The following is a 27,685-nucleotide window of genomic DNA, read 5'->3' as shown; positions in this document are numbered from 1 at the left end:
TTACAGACAAGTACATTGTTTATTTGCATTAAAAACGCCTTGGTTATGCCATTTTTCAAATGGGCAACCACCAACTGACCGTCACATAGTTAACTTAAAGAGTTATATCTAAAAACTCATGGGATCATCATAATTAAAAAAAAAAGAAAACTTAACCCACTAAAGACACCCAATACCAGACGCATATTACTTTAAAACGTTTTAAAATAACATTAACTTTACTGCGAAGGGAAGAATTGTCTTATCGGAGAACTGCTTTGTGCACTTACGGGTAATTTTTAAATATGGGCGCAGCTTATTTTTGCAAAACCTTTGTTCTTGGACACCCCGAACCGTAACGATCGATGCGTGGCGCTGCTGGCAGGCTGATCTAGCCGGTTATCCGGCGATAGGCTACCAGGCGCACGACATCTCGGAAGCGGCGTCACTGTTGCGCCTCGTACGCACTGGGGACCAGCCGACCTCAGACTGCGCGTCGTCCGCCGGGTGCGAGCGCCCCCAGGGAGCCGCACGCCGGCCGCTTTGCTTTCCTTTCCAGGCGCGGGGCTGTGTGTGCATCTGAAAACACAGGAAAATCGCATCGTTAAAACGACCAGATAACCCAGACTTACCTTCCAGCATGGATCAGCGGCGAGGTATTATTCCATATTCTCTCACTTGCACAAAGACGGCAGTATTCATCTGTAGTGTCTCCACCCTTTCGGACATTTTATTCAACCAGTCCAGGTGGCCAGAAATGGCCTGTTTCAGATCATCATTGGTCTGAAATAACAAAAGTAATAATTAAACAATAACTAGTAATCTAAAGCTGTACAACAACATGCCTTTACTTCCCAGCTACGACTATTTTTAGACAGGATGTGTAGCTAACATAACAGATTCGTAAATCACGTCTAAGAAAGAGAGTTGTACGCACTCCTGCCAAGTTGTCTTTGAGCTCCGTGGCGCCAAGACGGATGTGCTCCAGCTTGTCGATGTGCTCCTTCAGTCTGTCCTCCAGCTCCTGCATCATCATCAGGCCCTCGTCGGGCTTCGGCCCATTTCTCCCAGACATCCCAGAAACCGAGCGCACCTGGTTGCAAACGTGTCATTACAATGCATTAGAATGCTTAAACGCAAAGCTCAGTGCTGACAGTCACATTTATTTTGGAGGGGAATCGCTATTACCGATGAAGACTGGCAAATCGCACCTCAGTCTGGAAGGGCGTTAAACACATTGTGTCGGTGGCATTTGTGCATACAATATCTAAATTATAAAGCGCATTAATAGTTTAAGGTATTACATGATAAACAAGTACTGACGAATAGATATGGAATCTCTGTAGTTATGCAGTTTCCCTGTTCACCCAGTAAGTAAGTAAGTAAATAGCCGCGGAATAACATAACTATCAGTTAATCCAGTGTTACTTGGTTGTCTGAACTGCATTTGCCCATCGAGCTACGGTCCTATCATTGACATTTCAATACAGTGCTATTAAATAACGATTATTTAATGTCAGAACGACCGAAATCAGTCGCGCTTTATTTCAGGCTGCATCGAAGTACGGATAGTTGCTATTTCTTTATATCGAAAACGTTACCCGGGCAACATAAACCAAGAATGCAGATACTAGCTAAGATTAGAGACGAGAGCATTACCGCCCTTTGTTTTTACCACAATATTTCCCCAATAAAACAAAATACTCTACGGTTCATTAAGGAAACTGTTTGATTCTGGTAGCCATTCAGCAAGTAGAAGAAAAAGAATAGCATCTAATCTAGTTTACGATATCAGTGCAAATCTAATCATTCTTTTTCACCTCTTTTCAGGGTTATCTTGCGGGAAACATTCCGTTATCATCGATACTAGCTAAGCGGTTAGCCGTGTTTTTGGATCTAAAGTTTGTACAATAATACAAGCGGATATTTTAAATATGCTGCAAAAGAGTACCGGCACACAAGGCAAATCATATATTGGTTACATACTTACTTTTTCTTGATATTATGCAATTGTTACATCTATTAAATAATTTACTTAAGTAGCTTTCAACAGCCTCCGCAAAAAGTTCTGTCAAAGAATGATCGGAATCTTACCTTGAACGCGACGTCACTCAGCACGTGTTCACTCCTAAGCCAATGAAGATGCAAGTCCCAAAAATTCGATGGTTGCCAAGCAACGGCTAGGCTTTCGTACCCGTGCCGCAATCCCGTTAGTATACCCGGGACCCGGGCGCGAATTTCCTTTTTGCTGGGTGGTTTGGGAAATCTTATTGATATTAATGAGAAACGCTACATGAATGGGCAACTCATAAATATTTATGTGAAGCGCTAGCTGATTGGCCAGTGAACATGTTCCCATCAACAAGGGCTGCCTGTTTTTCCTGTCTAAGGCAATCACTGGCCAATCTGGACACTTTCCTCATAAATATTAAGATTTCCATAACCACCCTGTAAAGCGCAAGTTGCCCAACCGTCCATCAACTTTGCTACCGAGTACTTTAATTGTAGGTGTCCTATCATCTTTAATTTTTATCAAAGTATTATTCTGTACCATTATTTAGCAGTATTTTTTCACTCAACTTTTCAATCATATTGTAAGATATAGGCGTCCGAAAAACATTCACAGCTCTAAAAGATGTATCCAGCACCATAATGATTTTCATGATTTCCATTTAAGTTTAATGGAAGCCATTCTCCTTCCATGTGTTTTAAAACAATAGTACTGCATAAATTTATGTATTTAACAATTTGAGCATCTTCACACTGTTGTCTTGTATTCGTATGCTGGACTCCTACCACCGCCTAAGGATTCTCTGCTGACACCCTATGGCATGACCTATCAAAACCAGCAGTCACTACAGTTGTTTTATTTTTCCTAAAAAAAGTTTACCTACATTATAATACATCTCATTTACAAGACTTATCAAATTTCCACTCAGATTTTGAAGCGGCATCAAGTCAATTGCAAAGGCTATGCATTTTAACTAGTCACGTGGACCACAAAAGCATTAACACTAACAAGCCAAATAATTGCAAACCATGCAACTGGAATGCTGTATGTAATATGCAGGCTCATGAAAGAATAAGATACTTTTAAAAAGGTTAATATTCATACATACATTTAACATATAGGATTAAAGACAACCACATCTTCAATTGTGGCATGTGTAAATTGCAAATATTAACACAACTAAATCAGACTTCAAACTTCAACCATTAATGACAAGGACAAGAGAGTTCCGTTAAATCCATTTCCAGTTCACACGTCACATTTCAAAAGCCAACAGCTCAAACAAATACACAATTGTAACTGTAGAAGCATAATCTGCTTTATTTTTAAAATTCCTGTCAACAAGTTCTTTCATGTGGAAGGAACTTAAAAAAGGACAAATATCTTGAAAGGATAAACAGGTAAGATACCAGACTGTAGGACCAGTTCTGGAGCAAACGGCAAACTAGTCCGGTAATTTACCATGGACACCGTTAAAAACCCGAGCTTCCACAGTACAATGTCCATCATCTGCCCTTTCAAATATACCTCTGTAGACAAAAACAAAAACAGCAAATATACTAGTAAACGGGTCATATTTTAGAGAGCCAATCAGGTAAGGGGGGAGGAGTGAAAACCAATCATCTCTGGGGCGGAAACAATTGTCTGGTAAAAAGAATCTATCACAAATAAATTCACCAATCAAAGGGGGGGGGGGGGTGAGCATCACATTCATCTTCATCACGTGAGGAGGTAAAACACCCTGTGAGAAAGTAGTAAAATATTCTTTATATACTTGTTTATCTTTTATTAAATATAATATAAACCAAGTATACACTCTGGCTACCCCCAGCACAGGATCTTAACATAGATGCATGTGAATCAGTGAAACACCAATATAAAATAGGTCTAAACATGTCTAGTGTTTTGTAATGTGATCTTAAGCGGTAACATTTTAAAAGCATTACAGAAGACAGCAAAAGGGAATATTTCCATATATTCAAAACAAGACAGACACCATATGCCATTATAAACTAAATCGGCACCTAACAATTTAGCATCAATCTCCTCCAAGAAGAGCTGACGGCATCAACTGAAGCCCAGCAAATTTTATATGCCCAGACTTCGGCAACTTTGCCCTCCCCAAAACAAAATAAATTGCATTCATCCCAATTATGATTAATTTATTGCTGCCATCACCAAGACCACTGACTGCTCTAAACATCTGCACATTAGTTACGCTGAACAGATTCAGAAAAGGGTTCCTGTAGATTTTTTTGGATTCAAAAAAAAAAAAGTGTAAAACTGAGCCTTTAAATATTGAGGCTCACGCTAAATACTTGGGGGTGTATGGGGGGGGGTAAATATATAAATTGCCTAACATATACTTATATACATCTGTAATACAGTTAGTCATCAGCAGAAGAAAAATAAGAAAAGGTTCCTTACGTCAGCTGTCAAAAACGGGGCCACATGACTGGGTGGCACTGAGCGGCAACATCCAACCTCAGATTTACACATTTACACTCAAAATATGAAACGCAAGGTTACGGACCCACAAAACGGGGGCCTATTACAGAACATGCATAAAACACTGCATCCACCCCAAAGAAGCCGCAAAAATAAAAACTGCAGTATTTCTCCCAACACGCCCCCTCCACCCATGTCAAACTGCATCCCTGTTTATGCGACAAAAGGCATCTCATGTGGAACACACACACACTTGCAGTTATCTAAGCACATCTCCGTAAGCTCACAAAAAGCACTACACTGGCGACAGAAACTGGAGGTGTCTTCCCGTGATCCATCAGGATTCGCTTTTCTAACCGTGTTCGTATAGAATGGATGTCCCCAAAAGTTAAGGTTTCAAGGTTTTTTTTTATTGAATAAAATGTCTTTAAAGTAAGTCATGGTTCAGATTTTTTTTTGTTTTTTTTTTTGTTTTTTTTTAAAAAAAAAGGTTAAAACTTCACAAGAACCAGCAGAAACGGAAGAAAACGACAATGAAAAAAATGGTGCAGAGTTCAATAGTAGACAAAGAAAGGAGCTTCTTGCAGTAAGCGTTCGACATCAGCCATGTCCAGCACCTGTAGTCCGGAGGCTGGGGACAGTTTGGCAAGGAAACCAAATGTCTGCTCATCCACAATTTTCCCCCACAACGCTGGAAATGTAAATCCTAATCATTATTTTTTTTTCTTGAAATGAACATAATAAATAAAAAGGAAACCAAAAGTCTGTTTTTAAAAGTGTGTCCCCAAACTACTGTGTCTTATCCTTAATATATTTATATGCTGTGTTCAATAATAGTGTCTGGCTTTGAGATTTTGGAAACGGACGAGCCACTTCCTCCCTTGGGATCCCCTGAAGAACGCTGTGCGTGGGTGGGTGGGGTGTTGGTGGGGGCTCTAGTGGTCTCTGTATGACTACTGTGGCGAGTCAGCGGGGACCGGTCGTGGCCCAGCTACACTTTCCCCTCCATCTTCACAGACTGGGGCTTGATGGCTCCTGTGCGTGTCGCCTTCATGTCCCCGGGGGCCAATGGCTCCTGCAGCTTGCCTGGCATCCCCCCCGACGAGCCCTTTCCCTCCACCACGCCTGCGCGGACATCGCGCTGGGCCTTGGTCTTTGATAAAGCAAAGGAGCGTTAGAAAACCTCGCTGGCAATACCTTCGGTACTGCAAGGTAATGTGAAATGGTAACAAAAGACAGAATGACAGTAAGAGAGGGAGAATAAAAGTTAAATTACCTATATTTACAGTGGGTGGCTCACCTTCATGCCATCCTCTGGTCCCTTGGAGGAGGAATCAGAGGTGGCAGGGGAGGTAGAGGGTGCCGGCTCACGCCCAGGGCTGGGATACGAGGGAGGGCGGATGACTACGGCCTTGTTGACCTGCATGACTGGCCGCTGGATGGGAGTGGGGAAGGGGCTTGTGGTGGGGGGGCGCATGTGCATGACAATGTTGCCTTGTGGGGGGGGGATCTGAGAAATAAGAAGTCAGGGTTAGCTGACAGCAATTTGACCTTTTGTTGAATTTCCATGCTTTCTTCCCTGTAGCGGGTTATTGTGTACTTTTGTCAACAGCATGCATCATACATTTTAATATCTGACAGAGCCAAGAGAATCAGAGTGAGGTTCTATAAGCTGCACTCTGAAGGGATAGGAGTTAAAATTCAGGAAGGGCTCCTAAAAGGACCTGTGGCTCCCCAGGTTAGGGATCTGGGCAAGTATCCGGAAGGTCATGGGTTTGATTCCAGTAGCCAGCTGACTAGTTATATCACTGTTGAGCCCTTCAGCAAGGCCCTTAACCCGAACTACTCCAGGGGTGTCATCTCACTTTGCTCTCGGACCCAAAGCTTTACTCAGAGGTACCCATATTCTAAGGGGTGGGGACAGACAAAAAGTAAGCAAGCAAGAATTTGGCCTGAGTGTAACATACCTGTTGAGTGTAGTGTCCTGGTAGAGGGGCCACAGCCGCTGGCCCTCCAGGACCAGGGGGCTTTCCACTGGGGCTGACAGAACCTGGCCTGGACGGAGTAAGGATTTTCATTTAATGACCATTAACCCTGAGGAGTCTCAGACACTTTCGGGCTAGTCTGACATGCCTTGACATTTTCAAATATTTCACCTATCTAAAAAACACGTGCTTTTATTCAGCATAAACTCAGCACCAATAATCTGAGACCACTTAGAATGTTATTCTATTTTTTTGTTAATATCAACTTTAAACACTTTTCAAAAACCTATTTCAGACATGCTGAGACATTGTAAAGATCACATTATAAATATTTCTAGCCAAGACTTTTGAGCTCAAGCTTATAGACACAGAGGTTGGCTACACATAGGTGAATTCTGAAATTTTGTGTTGTTTGATTACTAAAGTGTTACAACTTTAGAGTGACACACTTTTTCTCAAAGTCAGTGCCCTATACAATGAATATTGATGAGATAGGTGTCCCCACACCTGTAGTAGTTTGCATACTGTCAATGGCCCATCAGTCTGGAATGTCACTGCACCCCACACCCATCACTTTGGAAATGCAGTTTGAAACGCAAGAAAAGTAGCAACAATAAAATCCCTTTCACAGTTTATTGGTAGATAGAATGAAAAATGAAAAACTGTGACCATATAAATATAGAAAACTGCAGTGCCTATGCAGAGTTCACTATTATTATTAACGCTCTGGGGATGAGGGCATCGTGGACCGCGTATCTTTCTAGTGTACTTCAGTTTATATATATGAAATCATTATGTAGAATCATGAAAACAAAACTGACTAAATCTGTAATCTGACTTCTTTTCAAAACTTCCATTGTCGGAAGTAATAAAATTTTTAAAATTAGGTTAAATAGGCAAAAAAGTAAACCATGTCCCCTGTCTTTGTTTTACGTGCATCGGGTGCATGTAGTACCACTCTCAGCTGAAGATCGCTATTCACGAAAAAACATGATCTAGAACTCTATCTGAATCTCATAAGTTGAACCGTGAACGCCGACCTAAGATAACTTGCACGCGCGGGGAAATGAGTCACGCGGCACGTTACTCAGCGGAAACAAAGTGTAACGCTTCAGTCTCAGCCTCGTACTCGCTGTGATAGCATCGTGCATGTTTACACTAGCTAAATGCATATAGACAGTAAGAATACATTTAGACAATGATACAGTAACAGTAATTATTATATAATAAAATAAATTAAAAAATAAATATTTCTTAATTATTTTAATATCATTAATAAACCATTAATACATTTAATTATAATATTGTCGTGCCGAGCGGGGACGGAACGGAGACAAAGGCGCAGACGTCAGGGTATCGGGGAATACGGGTTTAATTACAGGTAAGGCAGGCAAAACGCAGAAGGACAATACAATGACCGGACTGGGGACACAAACTGAAACGCGGACTAAATACAGAGGACTAATGACAACAACCAGAAACAGCTGATGACACGGGGATCTCACACGAGGTTAACGAGCGGGCGTGGCACACGGAAGGAGCAGACGACCGGGGCAGGACATTTTTTATTTATTTTTTTAAACTTTACACATTGTTTGGATACATTTATTTTCTTACTTTACAAATTACTGTTTTGATAAATGTCCTTACATGTGTTTAGTACAGTATATGCTCTTGTTTTATCCTGTTCATTTTGTGTTTAAATGCTAAAAAAAAACATTTAGGTGTAATTTTTTGGGGCCGGGAACCAATTAATTGGTTTTCCATTATTTCTTATGGGGAAAATTCGATCAGAACTCGTACTTTTTAGGATTCAAACCTGAGTTCTGAACGGATTAAGTTCGAGTTCTGAGGTACCACTGTATTTCTTTACCCAATACCAACTGTCGGATTATCATGTTATGTGAATAGCGTGATTTGTAAGTGGGCAGGCGATCAGAGCTGCTTCGAGACGCAGACGCTTAAGTCAGTCACTCTTGTTCTTTCTATTCGTATCAGGAAGCTGTAAAAATATATTTAGTTTCTACCTATATATATTTGAAAAGTGGACTGTTCAAGGTTTCTGAGGGTGTTTTTTAAATGTGTATATGATAAAAACTCAGAGTTATTTAAACTCTAAAAATCTGTCAGATCCAGAGGTTAAAAACAGAAAATCGGGGTGATGGCAGGTAAACATTCCGGAGTAATAAGAAGGGCACCTGCCCTCAGAACCAGATGCGTTGGGGCCTCACCTGTAAGACCCCCCCGACATGCCCTGCGAATGGTTCGGCTTCTCTGCAAACTGGAAGCCTTTCATCTCCATCTGGGGGGTCTGGGGAGCAGACGGGCAAAGGATGAGATCAGTCACACGCACCTTCCCACCATCACACAATGACATACTTGGCTTATGGAACTAAACCAAGGTAGAGGTGCCTTTAGGCCGGGGGCGGGGGGTAGGGGGGCTGAGTTCACCTCTCTACTCCCTGTCATAACAGGAGGCTGTGAGCCAGGGGGCAGCATTCTCCGGGGGGCACCCACGGGCAGGTTCTGGCCCTGCAGTGGCTGGATGGACTGGGGCAGGATGAGGTGCTGCTGTGCAGAGCCATATCGCAGCTGGGAGCCGGGAAGGGGCATGGTCACCTAGGAGGGGGCATGAGGCGGACAGAGAATCAGCAAGAATCATCAGGAGCGGAGAATGGAAGGCGCCAGAGTCTACTGATGAATGGGACTCTGTTTATGAGCAAGTTCAAGACAATTTGCAGATTTGCGCCGGCCCATGAAGCAGTGCTTTAACAATGTGAAAGTCACAGTAGCCAGAGGACTACAATTAAAAAGCAAGTAAAACCAGTTACCTGGATGAGCTGGCTGTCCAGGAGCTGAGATGTGCCGATGCCTGGGCCCTGGTTCATCTGCCCGTCATAGACCAGGGGTTGGCTACCGTTCATTGGCTGGTAGTGGGAGCCCGACTGGGGCTTGACCATCTCTGAAGGCTGCATGCCTGGAAAAGCAGAGTAAGGCCCCTTCAGGGGGGCTCCGCCCGATAGCACCATGGGGCTGGGCTGAGACAGGTTGGGGTGCATGTAGACCTGGGACCTGCAGGGTTTACAATGGGCACAGAGAGAAGCACAGTTAAAAAAAATCCATATATATCTATCTATGATTATAGCAATTTAATGATCTTGTACAACACATAAGCCTGAAACCCCCCGGTTCTCAAATGCCTCCCCGGGCTGATTGTGCTGGCACCTACCTGAACGGCTGGATGGAGCTGAACATCTCCTGGGACTGGGAGACAGGCAGGCCCCCACGGAGCCCCATCTGAGCCTGGGCCTGGAGGGACGTGTGGAGGGAGATGGGGATCTGCTGGGCAGCGGCCTGCAGGGAGGAAGGAAACGGCCCCTTTAGATCCAAGCAGGAAGGAGAGATGGCTGCGAGAAGCCCCTCTCCGTCTTAACGTCGGGGTCTACGTGACACCGGCAGGCACGCCCGCGTTTTGCCCTTGGCCCACCTGCTGGTAGCTCTGCTGCTGCGTCATGGGCGGCACCAGGCGGGGCTGGCTGGGAAACACGTGTCCATCCAGATACAAGGGGGGAATATGGCTTCCTGCAGCAGCAGAGAATTAACAGATCAGTCGTGCAAAGTCACATGTGCTGGGACGGCCATAGTTTCTTTCACCACGCGCATGCATCACCTTGCATGGAAACGGATGGCGCCACTGATGCCACAGGCATGGGGGGCATGGAGACACCCCCGAAGGAGCTGTAGCTGACCCCGCTGGAGGAGCCGGCACCGCAGGCCGGCTGGCCCCCGGAGCCCGCCCCCACTGGGGAGCCCTGCTCCGGCAGGGACTGGGAGTTCTCCCAGGCCTTGCGTGCAGACTCCATCTGCAGGACAAGAGGGCAAGTGAGCACTCACAGGTACAACGCCGTACAGCACAGGCCAAGAGCTTGGTCATTTTTCAGACTGATCAGGCACTAAGCGGTCAACCCATAGGTTTGTAAATAAACAGTGTAATGTTGATTGTGCATACCACACTGTACACACGCCTAGCTTGTGACTAACAATCTGACTACCTTGAGTGTGAGGTCCGCACTGGGGAAGGAGATGGGGTTGAGACCAATGCCTTGCTGAAGATGCTCCCTGCGGAGCATGGGTACAGCCTGAGTGAGGGCAGCCTGGTGAGAAGATGAACCATCAGTACTGGAGCAAGGACCCCCTACAGAACAAGCTATATGCATCTTCAAATCATGTTTCTCCTTTCAAAAATATTGTTATAAATATAAAGTTAACACCTTGTCCCACATGATGACCACCACCGCCCACCCAATCACTCACATTGTTGGCCAGGGCGTCCTGAAGCTTAGAAGCTGGGCTGGATGCAGGCACCGTGGCAGCACCAGGGGGCAGGCTGAAGTCGGCGTCCTTGGCGCTGACACCAAATTCTATGGGTGGCACGGGGATGACGCCATCCACATGGAGGTCCACACCATTCACGGGGACCACGGGCCCCTCCAGGCCCTCGGAGCCTTTGCGGTGCTTGAGCGAGCGCTCGTTGCCTATTGGACCTGGCTTGTGCTCCTTGCTCTGCTCTGGTCCGGCGTCCGAATCCTGGGTCAAGTGGGTCACAAAGCAGCAGGAAATGAAGGGGCAGCCTGGCGAGAGCTGATTGGCCCTTTACATCACAACCCAACGCAAAGAGGCTACAGACTGTAGAAAAGAATTTGATGTCACCGAGATGTTTCTCCATAAGTGGTTCAGGGCGTGTGATCTTAGGGAACATACTGGCAAGCGCATATCAGAAACAGAAGACAGCCCAAGGATAGCTGCCAAGCTAAAAACCACCTGACTACTACCTTTAAAGACATGCAATTTCTGTACAACTATGAAGTCAGATACAGGATTATTGCAAGACTTCACAGCTAGTCAGAGAAATTTTCCCCAAAAACACAGGCCTGCACATCACCCTGCAAGGCAACATGAAGACCAGGCATGTACAAAGACCTGACCTCACCCAAGACGAAGCGCTCCAAGCCCCTCTGCCTCAACAGTAAGCTCTAACCGTCCACTGAAAAGCTCAGAAAGCTTCATCACTCAGAGGGTGCCTTTAAAGTGGGCCAAGATTGGTATGGGGGGTTTGTTCTTAAATTAAGGGGCACACATGGCTTGTTTGATTTTGACTGCACCTTCTGTCCTATCTGATTGGGCGGCAGGTCTTTGGGCCCATTGGGTTTGGGGTCTGAAGGGGGGGATGCGACGATTTCCACTGACTTGACGGTGCCATATGGGGAACTTCTCTGTGAGGAGTTGGCAGAGGAACCCTGAGACTCAGCACTCAGGTCAATGCCACTGTCAGTCTGACTCCCCTTAAACACCTGGGAATATAGACACACAACACAAAGCGTGTTTCAGACTCCAATTAAATTAGTAAATATGGGGAAAATTTGGTTTGATGGCTATTTTCCCTTCATGTCGAGTTGGGATTGAATGCTGCATGTTTTATCCAATCTCATACTGCTTAAAATTTTTGCCTTTTAAAATTTAGTCTCCAGGTTGGGGTTTAATTATGCTGAGTCTCAGGCATCTTCCTTCAGAGTAGGCACCATCCAGCCAGGGGCAACAAAGATCCAGGGGGAGAAAACAGCAGTTAGCAGAGCGCTAACGCTTGCAGTGAGGGGACAGGGAACTTCCTAGATGATCACACTGAGCTTTGTCCAGAGCAGGAACTCTATCAGGGTCCCAGGGTCAGTGAGACGAGATGACGAATCCAAAGGCAGTTGAATGAAACAGTGGCGTAGGAGGGCACAGACGGAGTGGCGAACAGTGCTGACAGGACACGGGCCTTAACCCAGGGTGGAAACTGGTGCAAACCAGGCCTGCGTACCTCAGAGTTGGTCTCGCCGCTAGGGTAGGAGACCGGCTTGGTCCAGGCATCGCCACCTGATGGCTGAACAGTTAGAGCTGCGGGGGGAAAAAAAAATGGCCATACAGCAAAATGGGCCAAATCTTTGAAAACCACAACTGTGAAGCAGACGGACCTTTGTGTTACAGTGACCACTTGCAGCTTGAGGTAGTCAGTCAAGACTAGATCTTATATTTGCTGCCTTTTAAGAGCCGATACGACTAAAGCTCCATCGCTATGACAGCTGGCAGTTGGACCCGCTCACCTGAGCTGTTTGTCTCCCAGATGTCTGTGCCCAGGTTGCTGGCTGAAAGCACCTCCTCGGACTGCTCCATAGACAGACTCCCCTGTTTCTTCGCAAAGCGTGGGGGCATCTTTGATGTGATTGTTCTGCTCTTCACTGGCACCTACCAACGCATTAATGCAGGACAGTTAACGTGTAGCCTAAATGTCAAGGCGAAATCTCAAGTTTCGTACCAATGCACCAACAACCTCAAACTAAAGCCAACCCCTCCTCCCCCACCACCCTGCATTTCTCACCGGTGAACCCTGCTCTTTTTTTCTCCGCTCATCTTCCATTGGACGACGTTGCTTCTTTGACAGTGCCTCCGAGAAACCCTCTGGACCGGGCACTGCCCCTGCGGTGTCACTTTCTGCAGGCGCAGCACAGGAATGGATGAAGACCCAGCAAGGCCATAATTGCTAATCTGACTGTATTAAATATTACCATCTTACGAACACTAGACTTAAGCACCAAGTGCTTAAAATATTCAACTGCCATCATAACGTGTCATTTAAAGCAAGCCAGCCTCATGTTCTTCCATGGATGGAACTGGCACAGCATGGCAGCCAGAGAATTCACACACAGTGTTCCTGTGGCTGGGGTCCATCTGTCTGCTGGCTAGGCAGTGCTGCACTTACGTGGGTAGCTGTTCAGCTCATATGGAGACACTGGCTCTACTTTATCTCCTTTCAGCACCCCAGCCTTAAGGTCCTTCTCCATCTTCTTCCCAGCAGAATCACAGAGGATACCCTGGGTCACGTCACTGGGCTGCTCCACACTGTAGATGGACCCTGAGGTCTCCTCAGAGGTTCTGCTCAAATAGATAACAGATTTTAATAGCATCCTTGTTGGTCATACTCATCTTTAGTGGAAGTAGATTAACCATACTTTAAGATCTCCACTACATGCAGACCGAGACCTAAATTATCGAGAAACAGCTACCCAGACTAGTCAAATACCTCTTGCTGTTGGGAGACATTCCATTTTGCCAAGCTTCATTCCTGGTGGATGAGGTTGATACAGCCACGACATCAGATGACCGGGACATTTTTCCACTCTCCATGACAACTGGATCCCCTTTGCGGTTCTGTCGGTCCACCAGGGGGCGCTGGCTTGAGAAGCTCCTCTTGGAAAGCTCCCTCTTTTCTCCAGAGCCCAGGTCACTGGGTAGCGAATCCGAGGTCACATCGCCCTGCAAAGGCACCCCGCCCTTCTCCCGGCGGTCGATGAAGTCACTGTTTTCAGAGCTAGACTCCCAATCCTCAGTCTGGTCCTGGAGGCCTCCATGGTCTCGGCCCCGACCCCCAAGATGGTGGACAGAGCCTGGGTCCTCTCCAGTTTTTGGGCGGCTGGGCCAGGTGCTACCAAACTCCCCGTTGATATGCTCCTCACTGTTCCACTGGCACCCAAGCTCCTTCTCCTGCCGTAAGCGGCGGAAGCGTGGCGGTTTGTCTTGCCGAGGAGGCCGACGCCGCCTCAGAGGTCGATTATCCGGATTATCGGCCTCCACATAATAGTCTCCTTCACCTCCCCGGTCCTCAGTTCTGTTCTCTGTAAAGGGACTGCCATGCTTCTGAGTGTATTTGGAAGGCTCTCTTTCCAGTGGTCTTCTGGGATAGGTCTCAGTGCCAAAACCATAGCCGTTTTCTTGCAAGGGGCTAACGGCAAACTGGCCTCCTCTTCCCCTCCAGGTGGTAACCTCTCGAGAGCTGAAGCCCCGGCCATACCCAGCGTTCGTGAGCCGTGGCGGGAGGGCACGTCCAAAGCTGCGGGTACTTTTGGCCTTGTCACGGGACTCGCCACTGCCAGCCTGGTCATCGGTGTACACCTTGTTGGACCTCCAGGAATCCTTGTCGACAACCTTCCTGACACCACTGGGCTCAGAGTATCCCACTTCCCCGTTCTCAGTCCCCTTCTGGCGCGGGCGCTTGGGGAGCTCCTCGTACTCCGAAGCCTCGCTCAAGGTCTCACTCACGTTCCGTCGCCGCGGTTTCCCCCTTTGTATGTCGTCAGCCTTCACAAATTCCCGTGGGCCGCCACCACCCCGGCCAATCCTCTGGCCATTGCTGTTGACGCCGTAGCCTCCTCTGGAGACATTCCCTCCCCGTCCCCCACGGGCCCCACCCCGGGAACTGAACTCCCTGAAGCCTCGCCCACGGCCACGACTCACTCCCCTCACCCCAGCAAATGCCTGTTCCTCATCGATGAAGATCCAGTTGTTGCGCCGAGGAGCTGTGGGATCCCTGGAGTCCTGGCTCTCCCTGGCCTGGTTCTTCCCATTGTCCCAGCTACCTTCTTCCTCAGTGGAGCTGTTTGCCTTCTCGGGTTTGGAAGTAGTGGGAGATTTCTCTTCTGGTGTGGGTATGGGAGGGGCAGGGGGGTATCTGTTTCCAAAAGGTTGGCAGGAGTCCTTTTTCAGGTCATACACATTGGTAAGGACCTCCTTCTCCAGCCGGTAAGGAACAGGCTTCTCCTCTGGCTCTGGTTTAGGCTTTTCATTCTCCTTGTCATCTACTTTGAGGGCCTTCAGCACTGGTTTCTTGATGGGCCCAGTCCTCCGGGTCAGGATCCTCCCACTGGCCTCAGACGCCTGGCTGCCTTTGCTGGATCCCGGCTCAGACCATTGTGACTGAATGCTTCCTTCCTTCTTTGGACTCTCGCTCCTCCAGAGGTCAGCCTCGAAAGTCTTGTCCTTCCCAGGGCAATTGAAGTCTTCATCCCGGGACCCCATGCTATCCTTGTGGTGCCTGTTGTAACCGACCTCTTTGGCGTCTGGTTTTGGACAGTCGGACTCCCCGGACCGGGGCCACTTCTGGGCAGCCAGAGGCATGGCTTCCTCATGAGACACCTTCCTTGGGGAGGATCCAAGAGGCACGTCCCCCCACCGACTTTGACGATGGACAAGATGGGGAGGCTCCTCCAGAACATCACCGTACTCCTTTCCTCTATCATTGTTCACGTCCTCCTGGGAACCCTCTCTCTCACTCCTGTATACCAAACAAATAAAATTCAAATTAAATTTTCCATTGCAGATTATAAATGCAATCAACGAAAAAACAGTAGCTTAGAAAATTTCTTTCGTACTAGAATCCATTCTCTACAAAATCTGATTTAACTCAGCCACAATCACATACCACCACACAAGTCTGCACAACAGACCTGCTCTCAGGACAGCTTATGTCTTTGCCCTCGTGCTGCCTCTGGTAGGGGGGAGTGAAGCTGCGAGGAGGGGCGGGGGGGTAACTGTCTTGGCGCCAGATGGGGTAGGGTTCGGCAGTTTGCGCTCGCCTCTCCTGGAGCATGCTGGGACGGCAACCCTCATCTGAGGTAGATCCTGGGCTGTTCAGATGGTCCTGCTGGATGATGGGCTTCATCATCCCTGTGGAAGGAGACGACAGATGATCACTTAGCTCTCTTTCCAAATGATTTATGGCGCTTTTCCAGTGGCAAACAGGAACCAAGCCATACCCAATCCGGCTTGGTAAAGGCATTGCCAGGTTTGAAACAGTGACAATGATGTAAAACCAAGAAGATGCTTGTTTACTGTTCATACGACTAACGATATGATAATTTCTGCTAGCACATCTGTGACAATCACTGTTTTATGTTAGCATCAAATGCTAGTGGAATTAACATTAGCCTGCTAAATCTGCATTAAGAATCCATTTCGTGCAGCCATTCTATAGTACTTTTTCCAAGTAAGAGATTAGAAATTTTTAAGTTCTGATTTATCGGGAATGCATCAATACATTGCGATGAGCGATACTACTAATCCATGCACATTGACGCAGATCATGGGTTCTTTCGCCTCCCAGCATTTTGACCAATCAGATGGTGGTGATGCAACCAGCACAGTTAAGTCACACAGCACTGCTAGTAGATAAGGCCATGTCAGCACAGGTACAATTGAAAACAGTCTCTCTGCAGTTCAGCTAGGATATGGCCCAGTTCTTGGTGGCAGTGGAAAGGCACCATTAGTTACCCATTGGTAGTAGGCAACCTTATGCGACAACACACAGGGGAAGTATTTTTCATTGAACCCAAATGGGAACTAGATTTTGTACTGGCTAATATAACACTGGCCCAGTTTACCTGAAGTGTGAACTGCGGTGGGGTAGAAGTCCACTGGGGAGCCTGCCTGTGCCATGCGAGGATCCACATAAGGGGGCATCATCATCCAGCGCGGGTCAAAACCCAGCATGTGTGGAGGGTAGAAACCACGCTGGTGGTGGGTGCTGCCTGACTGGGCCAAGGGGGCTGATGGCTGCTGCCAGTGCTGCATTTTATACACCTGCTCCTGGACAGGGGGGAAAAAAGTGCAAAACATGCAACATGGGCTGGGCAAGGTATCACAACCAGGAGACCATTAACAACCACAGATTACAGGGTGGCATCTTTTGAAGATGAAACACCAGAAGGCAAGAAATGGGGGGAGGCATAAGTGCTCACCAGGAGAAAACGACGGGTCATATATAGCACATTAGTAACATCTATGTGAACAAACGAGCACTAGTGCGATCTAAACAGAATGTGACAGAGCCTGTGCTCACCTGCTGCTTCTGAAAGCGAGGGGGGAGAGACTTCTGGAATTTGCCATAGTCAGGGAGGGGAGAGGCGGGGTCAGTCCTGTCATCATCGCTGCGGTATCCAGAGCCAGGCCCTTCATCCTCCCGATACTCCTGGGGGGGGCACGGCTCTGGTGGTACCTCCAACAGTTCTGGTTAAAAAGTACAAGTCATTCATGTGAAACCCAATGGCTCGGTTGGCTAAGCTTGTAATTCCTGAAGAATTCAGTCCACGGACAAAAACATCACAGTGCCAAAGAATACTAGGTCATGTTTTGCGGCTTTCACTTCCGAATTTCACAATGGCGTGCATGAAATGACCCTGACCATTTCTAGAATGTTGGGCAAAGAGAGGCCAGGTTGACAATGTAATTTGTTGGGAATCCCCAATAAGGTCTTTAGGGGATGGTTTTGAAATTAGATTAGATAAGCTATTGATCCCAGGAGGAAATTCTTGTTCAATGAGCAGCAAGTAATGTTGAGCACAGAAACATATGTACAGACTTACTTGGAACAACAGTTTCCAAGATACACTGCAGCAGACACTGGAAAAAAACCCCCACAAAACCAGAATAATTCAACAAGCACCACAAGCATGTCCTAAAGGGAGAGGCTCCGGGATAGCATTCTTGCCCTCGGGAAATGGCCTTGTTTACCTTTAGCTCCATACTGCCAGTTCTCCTGGCGCATCCGGGGTGAGTCCTTGGCAGGAGAAAGCGGCGGCTCCCTGCCATCCGCCTCCCTGGCGGTTCCCTCTGGCCTGGACAGCCGCTCGGTTTTGCCGAACTTCTCGTCCAGCCGCTTGAGCTTCTCGGCACAGGCGGCCAGGCGCTCCTCGCGGGCGCGCCGCTCCTCTTCCTCGCGACGTCTGCGGGCGCGCTCCACCGCCTCCGACAGCTCAGTGGAGGCAAACTTCCCCCAGGGAGCTGTCCGTGTCGCCTCGTCCTTCTCCTCGAGCGACTCCCCCCGGTGGATTGTGCCCGGAGCGGCAACCTTCTGCTGGTTCTGAACAGAGCAAAGCGCTGCATGAGAAGTGGACCTGATTCCACAATGCAAACAGTCCAATACAAATGAACCAGGTGTAGGGCTGGGCGATAAAAGATTACGATATGTATCGCGATAGACACGTGATCGATATCAATAAAAAAATGTGTTCGATAAAACGTTCGTTATTTTTTATTCTTCGGCGGAAGAAAACAGAGGTTGCCAAGCTAGTTTGGATCAGTGCCGGAAACGCAGCTGTCATAAATGGTCGTAGCACAGCAAAACAACTGCTTTATGGAAGTTCTGCCGGTTTTTTGTGAATCACTGTGACGGTCGCCTCGCCCTTCCCTAACGCCGTTCGCCCCCCGTCTCCTGAATATTAAGTTATAGGTCTGTATCCTTTCGGTTTGTATGTGTCATGTTGTCCGGTTTTTCGCGTATCCCGTGTTTCGTTTCGAGTCTGCCGTGTCTTTGTTTCCCCTTCTCTCTTTCCTCTCTGTGTTTACGGCGCACTTCCGGGTTCCGGCTCCCTACGTATCGCGTCTTCCTCGTTAGTGTTTGCATGTGTGTCTTTTCCTAGCACAAAACCTGGACTGAAAATATACTTGAATAGTTCAACTTCAAGTATGATTAGAGTAAGAATAACTTGAAGAGTTACTTTTTCATATTTCTGCAGGTTTTATATTTCAAACAATGTTACTGTACTGTATCAGGTTTGTTTTTTTATATTACAGATGTATCTCAGTCTACGTCAGTTTTATTTATGTTTACAAAACACTGCACATATTTTAAAAACACTTTATTTTCCATGGTTGTTGACATGTTTAAAATAAAAATGTTTAAATGTAATATATTTTTCTCCTGGTCTTTATTTTAAATGGGTCATAAAAAATGTCAATAATTATCAATATCGACCGATATGAAACACTCATATCGTGATACAGTTTTCCGTCATATCGCCCAGCCCTAACCAGGTGCATCCTGTCCTGGATCCTACAGGCAAAAGTGGCGACTGGCAGCAGTCCTAATCAGGTGTACCTGCACATCCACAGGGGGAAACCGGCCTGCAGGCTTCATGGAGGGGTGGGACTCCACATAACGGTGATATCCCTCTTCCTCTGGCCCATCCTGGGTGTAGGTTCCCTCGGCTGAACTGTGAGAGGACTGGCGGTCTCGGCAAAGCTCCCACTCTCCCCTGTCAGACCGCGGACCGTCAGACACGATTGGTCAAACCCTTCAGATCAGCCTGTCACTTGTGACCGCTGACCTCTCCAAGTAGGCTACAGTATTGACAGTGTCATTAAAATTAACAGCAAACAGGCTTTAGCATCCCGCCTCCAGCAAATCCTAACACATTAGGCACTGACTTTAGCACACATATAATTAAATTAGTCAACTACACTAGCAGAAATAACAAAAACATCCCCCAGGACATCGTCATCCAAGCAAGCCATTTGTCTGCTGGGCCAGTAGAACGAAAGATCTGGAACTCACCACTTTTTAGTCTTCTCACTACAAGAATGGTCCTCCTCGTCATCGCTGAACTTCAGTTTCTCACTGTAATCCACTTCCTCATGAAGACCTAAAAGGGAAGGGGCACAAATAGCCATATGGAGTAAGACGTGTTCCACAGAATGAGAATGCTTTCTGCACTTCCAGGGGAGTTCCAGGGGAGTTCCATTCAAGAATCTGTCTTATTTCTCTGTTCATTCCCATTGATGTGAAACGGACACCTCTGTGTGCCGAAGTTTCACTGTGCTGCATTTAATTACAAAGAAAAGCAATCCCCCTAATACTATAACATAGGAAAGGGAGGGGAGTGATCACTCATAATTTAACCGAAAAAAAAACATGCAGTCACCTGCCCAGCCGTCTTCACACTCATTATCCAGGTCATCCAGGTCTTTCAGGTCCTCCGGGTTGATGATGGCGGGGCGGGGGGCTCGATCACCAGGGCGGTGGACAGGGCGAGATGAGGGTCGAGCAGGGGCACGAATAAAACGGTTCTCCCTCCTTACCTCTCCACTGCAGGGTTGAAGTTGGTTAAGAGAAGTCAAGGGTTACCATAACTATGGCGCTAATATTCAAAAGCTTAAAGGACCAAACACGAGCCTGACTACCAAACACAGCTATATTTACAGAGTATCATAGAACCATAACACACAATAACAATGCAGCTGCAGTCAACCCTCCAATCATATTCCAGCACAGCAACACAGAGTCTCAACCATTCAATCACATTCCAATCTTGTGGGACAAATCAGTGTCAGCCCTCACCCAACGGGATCAGCAGCAGGGAAAGGTTGGCGAAAGGTAGGCCGAGCTTCAAAACGGGCCGGGGCGACCGTGGGGGTGGATCCATGCTCCGTGGAGACAGAGGGGTCACGGGGCTCTTTGGGACACATCTAAAAGAAGCACATAATTACACCAAGCAGAGGCCAACTCTACATCAGGACAGTAGGCAGACAAGTGCTGAGTATATAAAGATCACCCTCAGCATTGTGCCAAAGAGAGGCTGTGTTTTGTTTGAAAAGGTGACAGGAAAAAAAGCAACCAAGGCCTGATCAAAGGTTAAAAAAAAAAAGATAACCTACATATCAGATTTTAATATAGAGCTTTTCATAACTTCACTTGTCATAACAAGAATTTCTGAGATCATGGGCCGATTGTCTATCTCACTTCCATGCACGAGTCTCACGTTTCCCAACAATAACGATCCAGGAACATAAACCCTTTTGTTGTAATTAATGTCAGGAATTGGATCTGTGACTCGAGGAGGCTGATTGGGTGTCAGAGCATCAGCCCCTTTCCCCGCAGCCTGGGCTCTGGGGGACTCACAAAGGCAGGAAGCATGTCGTGGTAGGTGGTGCTGGAGTGGTGCTGGTACTGGGAGCTGGGGGGCACGGCCCTGCGAAGGGGCTGCGCCGGGCGAAGGGAAAGGTCCTTTGGATCGGAGACTGGAGTCGGGACTGCGGGGGCAGCAGGGGTGGAAGAGGTGGTGGCGGCATTCGAGGAGGCAGGTGCAGCGGGGGGAGGAATTGTGGGGGGATCGGCTGCCACGCTGCTCTTGGACTCGGGTTCAGCGGCGATGGCAGCTGGCGAGGTCGTGGGGTGCAGATTCCTCCCACCACCCTCCCTCCAACTCGTCACATCTGGGAGAATGAAAAAAGAAGAAAAAAATAAATATCACACCACAACAAAACAAGATGATTGACAAGCCATCAGAAAACACGCATCAGAACAAAGAACAGCAGGAATTTTACCACTTCAGCAAAAGCGATAATTACAATGAATGTTCCACTTCAAAATAAATACAAGCAGCACTGCAACCAGGGCACTGAGAAAGAATCTACATGATTAATACGGATGCAGGTTCCCCTGTGCTGCAGGCAGGAAATTAAACGCAGGGACCATCAGCCACCCTTCTGGCAGTACCACGCCAGGGGCCCGCCAGCCAATGGGAAGCGGTCTTACTCTGTGGGCGGAGGCTTGGTCCTGGCCCATACGACAGATCGAAGGCGCTTTTTTCCTTGCCGGCCTTGTCCTGTTCCCCAGCTGCCTTCAACGTTGGAAATTCCTCGTGAGAGAAGGGCTGCAGTCGGTTTAAGACCCTTGAACCTGTGTCATGGAAATGCCGGTGAAACAGAGGCAACCGTAAACATGGATAGATACTGGGCAAGCTTTACTTAGGCTGGCATGCAAAACTGACAGACAAAAAAGATTTGCCGTGACCTCAAGACAAGACACTAGAGCCTTGACCTTCTGTCTAACATGACAGACGAACACCTCACCCGATGAGCATTTCATCACCAACAAGTGTCTGCAGACTCACCATCTTGTTCTACTGCCTTTCCATTGAGCTGTGCCCATTGTTTTGGTCCACCTGTATTTGTATTCTATAAATCAAAAAAAAAAGCTCACGGTCAGTGCCTGTCTGCTGTACACAATAGTATTAACACACATACAGCACACAATCATGGAGCCTAATGACGCGTTTCCACTGACATACAGGAACAGAGCCGTACTGCGATGAGACTCGTTACAGTGGATTTCTGGCTCACTTCAGTTTTCCACTTCAGAAGGACGTCATAATAGAGGCATTTCTGGGTTTGGAGAGCTACAGCAACATAAAACTGAAAAGATGCTTATTTACTGTTCATATGGTATATATGATTTACTATATGCTAATTTCTGCTAGTGAATCTGTGAGAATCGCTGTTATGTTAGCATATAATGCTAGCAGAATTAGAATATGCTTGGGAGAATTTGCATCACAAATCCATTCTGTTCAACTGTTGTATAATTATTTATTTAATTAGGGGGTTGGAAATGTTCAAGTTCTGAGTTACCAGGAATGCATCAATACATCGCAGTGCGAGATACTACAGCACATAATACACAGAACATGCCCATTTTTCCTTCAGATAATCCATGCACATCGATGCAGATCATTGGTATCCATGTGAGTACGGCTTGGTTCTTGGCGGCAGTGGATGAGTGCCATAAAATGACTTGTTAGCTGCTGAAGCAGAGATGACTGATGCATCATTTCAGAAGGGCACCAAAACGCTGACGTATTCACCACCACCTCTCAACTCCACACCACAAACAGCTTCAGCATCGAGGCACTCAAGGCGCTTCCCACTAAAATGCACCTCTGCCCTTAGACACAGACATGCAAGACAATGACATCCATGCTAATCGTGGGTTTAGGCCTTAGGTCGCTAAAGGAGAACTGGCAGGAGAAGTGCCCAATAGCTCCATGATCATCCCACATCGACCAGATACCCACCTCCTGGCTGACCACCAGCGTTGGCTTCTGAAGACTGGAGACAGATTTCTGCAAAACCAGCGGCGGCTGCGACGCCAGCAGCTGTGCTGTTGACGCAGTAGAACTGTCGGGGACACACACACACACACACACACACACAACTGTATCAAAGTCCTCAAAGGTGCCAAGAGAGCATCAAAATAAACACCAAAGGCAACCCAGAACACCGTAATCTGAAAGAAACCGGTGCAGCTGAACTCCTCTCGAGGGAAGGAAGCCAGTTTACATCAAATCCCTGCATTTCGATTGGTAACATTTTCCCCGCCAGCCAAAGGATTACATAATGGGAAGCTTTCCCATGGTTTTCTATTTAACTTATGGACAAGAAGACAATCTTTATGGTTCCTACATGCTGCCTGAAAATGCTGGTACTGAAGAAAGTGTTGCTAAATCAAACCAAAATATGGGGGGGGAGCACACATGTAAAAGCTTGCGACTAGAAATTTACATTAAACATAAAGCTGTACTTCCCGACGCTCGATGGTTCAAATATGCAAAGAGAAGAAAACAAACACAATCCGATACTCATTCCTCATACCGGGATTCCAGAATATTCAGGGAGGAGAACCTGGACACCGCCTTACCCAGATTGGCACAAAACATCATATATGGCATGCTGCGCAGGTGAAAGGACTGCTTATTTACCATGGAAGAGGAGTTAATCAGCTCTCTCCATTTTAACTCCCACTCCCGCCCACATGAATCCACACAGAGCGTCTTGCAATCCTGCAGTTTCACTCCCACACACGCCGCTGTGCGCGTAGCCACAGCCGCACTAGGGCAACTCACGAGTGCTGCTAAACATTTAGCATTATTAAATTAGCGGCCAACTATTGTCCAACTGTTCAGTCTAGTGACAATCACTTTTAAGGTTAATGCAGTATTATGTTATTTCTGTCGTTCAGTCAATCGAGCGTCATCTGACGTGACTCAAAGACAGTCAAACGTGACAGTACCTTTCAGAATCCCCTTGGGTAGCAAACATGGCAGTACAGAGAACAGACTGGTGTAAAGCTAGCTCTGCCAGCTGCACCGCAAAGCCCCCCAGTCACTTTACACGCCAGAGCCCTGGTCCCCCCAGCACCAGCATCTCCACCCCCACCTCCCCACCTCTTTTGATCTGGCTGCTCCTGCTTGTTTGCCCATCCCGTTCCGTCTTTGGGCACGATAATCACGTTGGGATCGTTTCCTTTGTTCTCGGACTTCAAGCTCGGCAGGTGAGCTGGGGGGGGCATGCGCCGGGCTGGGACCACTTTACCAAGACTCTGCAGGCCATGTCGAGGAACAACTGGAGGAGGAGAGAGCTGTCATTAGATACTCTGCTTAAAAGGATAGAGACTCCCCTGATCCCACCACCACCAGAAAAAAGATCATGAGACCATCATTAAACACTCATCACCAGTTTTCATAGACTATTGCATAGAATTACTAATACATAGGATATAATGCATGCTGTCACTAAATAAAAATACAAGACAAATTCATTTTATAATAATGGAGTGGGCAGGTAAAATCTTACCTGTAGATTTCTGAACTTCTATTGATTTCCCCTTGTACTTATCAAACAGGCTGAGAGTAGAGTACTTGCTTTTCCCATCCTTGGACTTGGTTATTTGCCCCAAACGATCGGACATTGCGATGTAATGTCATCGAGTATGGAAATTTTTCGTTGCACCTCTTCCTGTATGCCTTTTGTTCCTGGGGAGGGAGAAAAAAAATTACTGTCAAAAGATAAGCAAACTAACAGCAGCATTTCATCAAAGGTATGCTTACATTACCACTGTCTGAAAAGGCAAAACACAATCGAAATCTCTTTGCAAAAGAATAGCGTGAAGCTTTAAAGATTTCAAAAACTTATGAAATCTAAAGTCTAACACCAATCAAAGCTGAAGGACCTTAATGTTCTGACAAGGAAGGTGTAAAATCCACACTGTTAAAATGCTCTACACCAGAAAAACAGAAACGTCCAATGAAATGCTCGACTGTTGCTACCAACAAAATTGCAGACAAAAACCTGAACAATGCAGTCACTTTGTTTTAAACAAGGTATTCTGCACCCCAGACCTCATGTTCACATTCTCTTTTTTAGAAAGGTCTGCAAAAATAAACACAGAGATAAGGTAATACAATAAGGACACTACTTCTGTTTGGATGCATTTACATGACACAAACTGGACATGCTGACAAATTCCCAGAGGCGCAAACATGTCAATTCACAGAGCTCTTTCAGTGGCTGAAGATGTCAGATTGTACTTGCATTAAAAAAAACACACACATGAAACATCACAGCAAGGGCCCCTTTCACCCTACAGTGCACAAATAGTGGCAGGTCTGGAGTCAGAAAGCATGACCATGCATGCCTGATTTTTCAGCATAGGACTTCTGTGGTGTAGGGCATGCAGTAGGAGCACTCAGGAGAGGTAGCACTCCTCACAAAACAAAGGGCACACTGACTAGGATCATCGCAGATTAAACAACAAAACAGCCCACATGAAACAGCGACTCTTGGCGGTTCCTTGTGCCGTCATGGTTCATGGAGACAAGAGGCAGAAATGGGGGGGGGGGGGTTCCTTTATGTTGGAGATGCTGTCAACCAGATGCCATGGATCAACTCTTTGTAAAGATATGTTAACCCAGATGTTCCCGACAGAAGGACCACATCAGGAGCTAGGTCTCCTATACCAAAATGAACATCAAAAGGAAGTTTGATCAATCCCAAATAAGCAAGCAGATGCAGCTTAGTTTCAGGGGGGAAAAAAGAAAAGAAAAAAAAAAAACTTTGAATGGCAGGCCCCACTGAAGGAGTAACCTTAAAGGACTGTGGACATTGGTACTGATGCCATCCAAGAAAACATCCTTGTAAATAGCTTTGAAGATGAATATAAGAAACTTTTAATTATGCATATATATGCTTGCAGACCTCAAATTAGACATAATAATCAAAAACAACAACTGTCAGGGAGCTGCCTTAATGGACTTCTTTGACATGTACTCAGAAATGCATGGAAACAAGAAATGCACACACGTTATGCAAACGGTTTATCAAGTAAACGTGCACGTGCATACAGCTCGGATAAGAAAATTTCATTAATAGTGACCGCATTAAATAAACGGGGTTTGAGTGGTCCGTTTGGTATGTCAATTGAACCGCGAGTTTTTGTCAGAACTCAGCCACAATGCCATGGCAGGACCCATGAAGATGAGACGTGTAAAACGTTTATTTTGTGATATACAAACCCCGCCAGACGTAAATGCTGCAACCGTGGCTTTGCATTATACGGTCCACGGAAATAAGGGTACGTAGCAGGCAGCACCGGTACCGTTCGGGGGGGGGTGGGGGTCACCGCGGCCTTCACACCCGCTGGGGCCGACGCCCGGGCCTGCACAGTGAGACATGCCGTTTTCCTAAACGCAAGCGGCTCAGGCCTCTCTTAACGTCCCCCCCCCCCCCCCTCCGCCATACGGCTTAAATAAGCACCCCACCACCGGGTGGTGCGAACGACTGCGGCAACCGGAGGATACGTTCCGTCAGGTTCTGGGGGCAGGTTAAAAGGTACGGGACGGCCGGCATTAAAGCCTGGAACATCGTAGAGGGTGGACACATAGGGCCGGCTTAGCTTGATGCAGATCGTAGGTTTCTATCGCTGTCTCCGCGGCGGTGGTGATACCTACCAACTATTATGTAATCCGATGCACCTAGTTATCTGCCATCCAACACCTAAGGGCGTTTCGTTACTACAACGCCGAGGTCGACAGCTTTCCGCGGCGAGGCTATGAGCTTTAGAATATTAAAAAACGACGCAGTGGATAAATACAAGGATTAATCTTAATCGGGGCCCGCTGCCATTGCTGCCCGGCGCAAGCGGCCGCAGCAGCCATGGTCGGGGACGGCTGGCTTAGTTATTTTTAAAATGGCTGGGTTATTATTCTGCCCGGCTAAATCAGGCTAAGCCGTCTGACCGTCGGCTTTCACCTTTATCTGCGGCGGCGTGTCGCTGGCTGTCGGGCGAAAAGCTCGTAAAGCGGCGCGGTTGCACCACGGGCAAATCGGGATCCGAGGCCGGTCAGTCAGCATTAAACCGGTCTCGCTACGGGATGACAAGTCATTTATCAGGGGGAAATTACTGCGCCGCCGCCGCTTCGCGATGCCAGCTTTACCTGCCGGCCGCTTACTTAGCCGGCTAAGTCGGCTAACCACTTTCTCGCGAGCAGCTCGCGACAACCAGTAAAGCGCTTTTTTTTCCTCCTCCCCCCCAGTAAAAATACAAAGAGTGGCCGACTAACCGGGGAGCCGGCTTTGGCACTTCAGGGACGAAATATCCGCAAGCCCCGAGTACAGCAGACCTCACATCTGAACGGTGAACCCGTTTTATACACAAACCTTGAAGCGCGGAAGACGGGAAATAAAGGACAAGACGATTAAAAATGGCTGCTACCCAGAACAAAGCAACAAAAAACAAGGCAGAGGAGGCCCTATTAAACCTTCCCTTTCCTCTCGCAGATGCAGAAATGCCAACCGAGAACTTACCGGTTTGACGCGCAAACGTTGTCTTATTTCAGATATACTTTGTTTTTCCCGACTGACAGGGTTACCTAGTAGGATGGATGGAGATTATTCCCCTGGCTCTTTTTCTATCTTATCCGTAATATTCAGCCTACATCTGTTGTTCTGAAGGGACCTGCCCGGCCTGAAAATGTAAATCCTGTTACCCGACTGCGCG

The 27,685-nt window shown here is 47.1% G+C and overlaps 1 protein-coding gene across 4 annotated transcripts; it reads right to left on the bottom strand.

Moving 5' to 3' along the window:
• prrc2b (proline-rich coiled-coil 2B) lies at positions 1-27,685 on the bottom strand. 4 transcript variants are annotated; one of them, XM_023818607.2, is made up of 34 exons: positions 27,493-27,685; positions 24,484-24,662; positions 24,075-24,252; positions 22,926-23,028; positions 21,966-22,029; positions 21,608-21,751; positions 20,972-21,285; positions 20,411-20,538; positions 19,995-20,158; positions 19,628-19,715; positions 19,172-19,328; positions 17,806-18,154; positions 17,135-17,301; positions 16,677-16,881; positions 15,744-15,963; positions 13,544-15,571; positions 13,223-13,395; positions 12,842-12,954; positions 12,567-12,708; positions 12,284-12,360; positions 10,738-11,010; positions 10,476-10,577; positions 10,094-10,286; positions 9,911-10,005; positions 9,653-9,777; positions 9,255-9,495; positions 8,875-9,042; positions 8,655-8,734; positions 6,406-6,493; positions 5,739-5,948; positions 2,074-5,591; positions 917-1,072; positions 658-762; positions 1-558 (listed from the first exon to the last, which is right to left on the bottom strand). In XM_023818607.2, the coding sequence occupies exons 2-31, from the start codon at positions 24,596-24,598 to the stop codon at positions 5,430-5,432; spliced, it is 6,666 nt and encodes a 2,221-aa protein (XP_023674375.2). In that variant the 5' UTR covers positions 24,599-24,662; positions 27,493-27,685; the 3' UTR covers positions 1-558; positions 658-762; positions 917-1,072; positions 2,074-5,429. The 4 variants fall into 4 exon arrangements, with proteins under 4 accessions (XP_023674375.2, XP_023674377.2, XP_023674376.2 ...); XM_023818609.2 differs by having other exon boundaries at positions 16,677-16,875; XM_023818608.2 differs by lacking the exon at positions 27,493-27,685 and adding an exon at positions 27,249-27,366.

This window comes from Paramormyrops kingsleyae, chromosome 7, assembly GCF_048594095.1.
Source record: "Paramormyrops kingsleyae isolate MSU_618 chromosome 7, PKINGS_0.4, whole genome shotgun sequence".
Lineage (NCBI taxonomy): Eukaryota > Metazoa > Chordata > Actinopteri > Osteoglossiformes > Mormyridae > Paramormyrops > Paramormyrops kingsleyae.
This window is presented reverse-complemented; position numbering and strand designations above follow the sequence as displayed.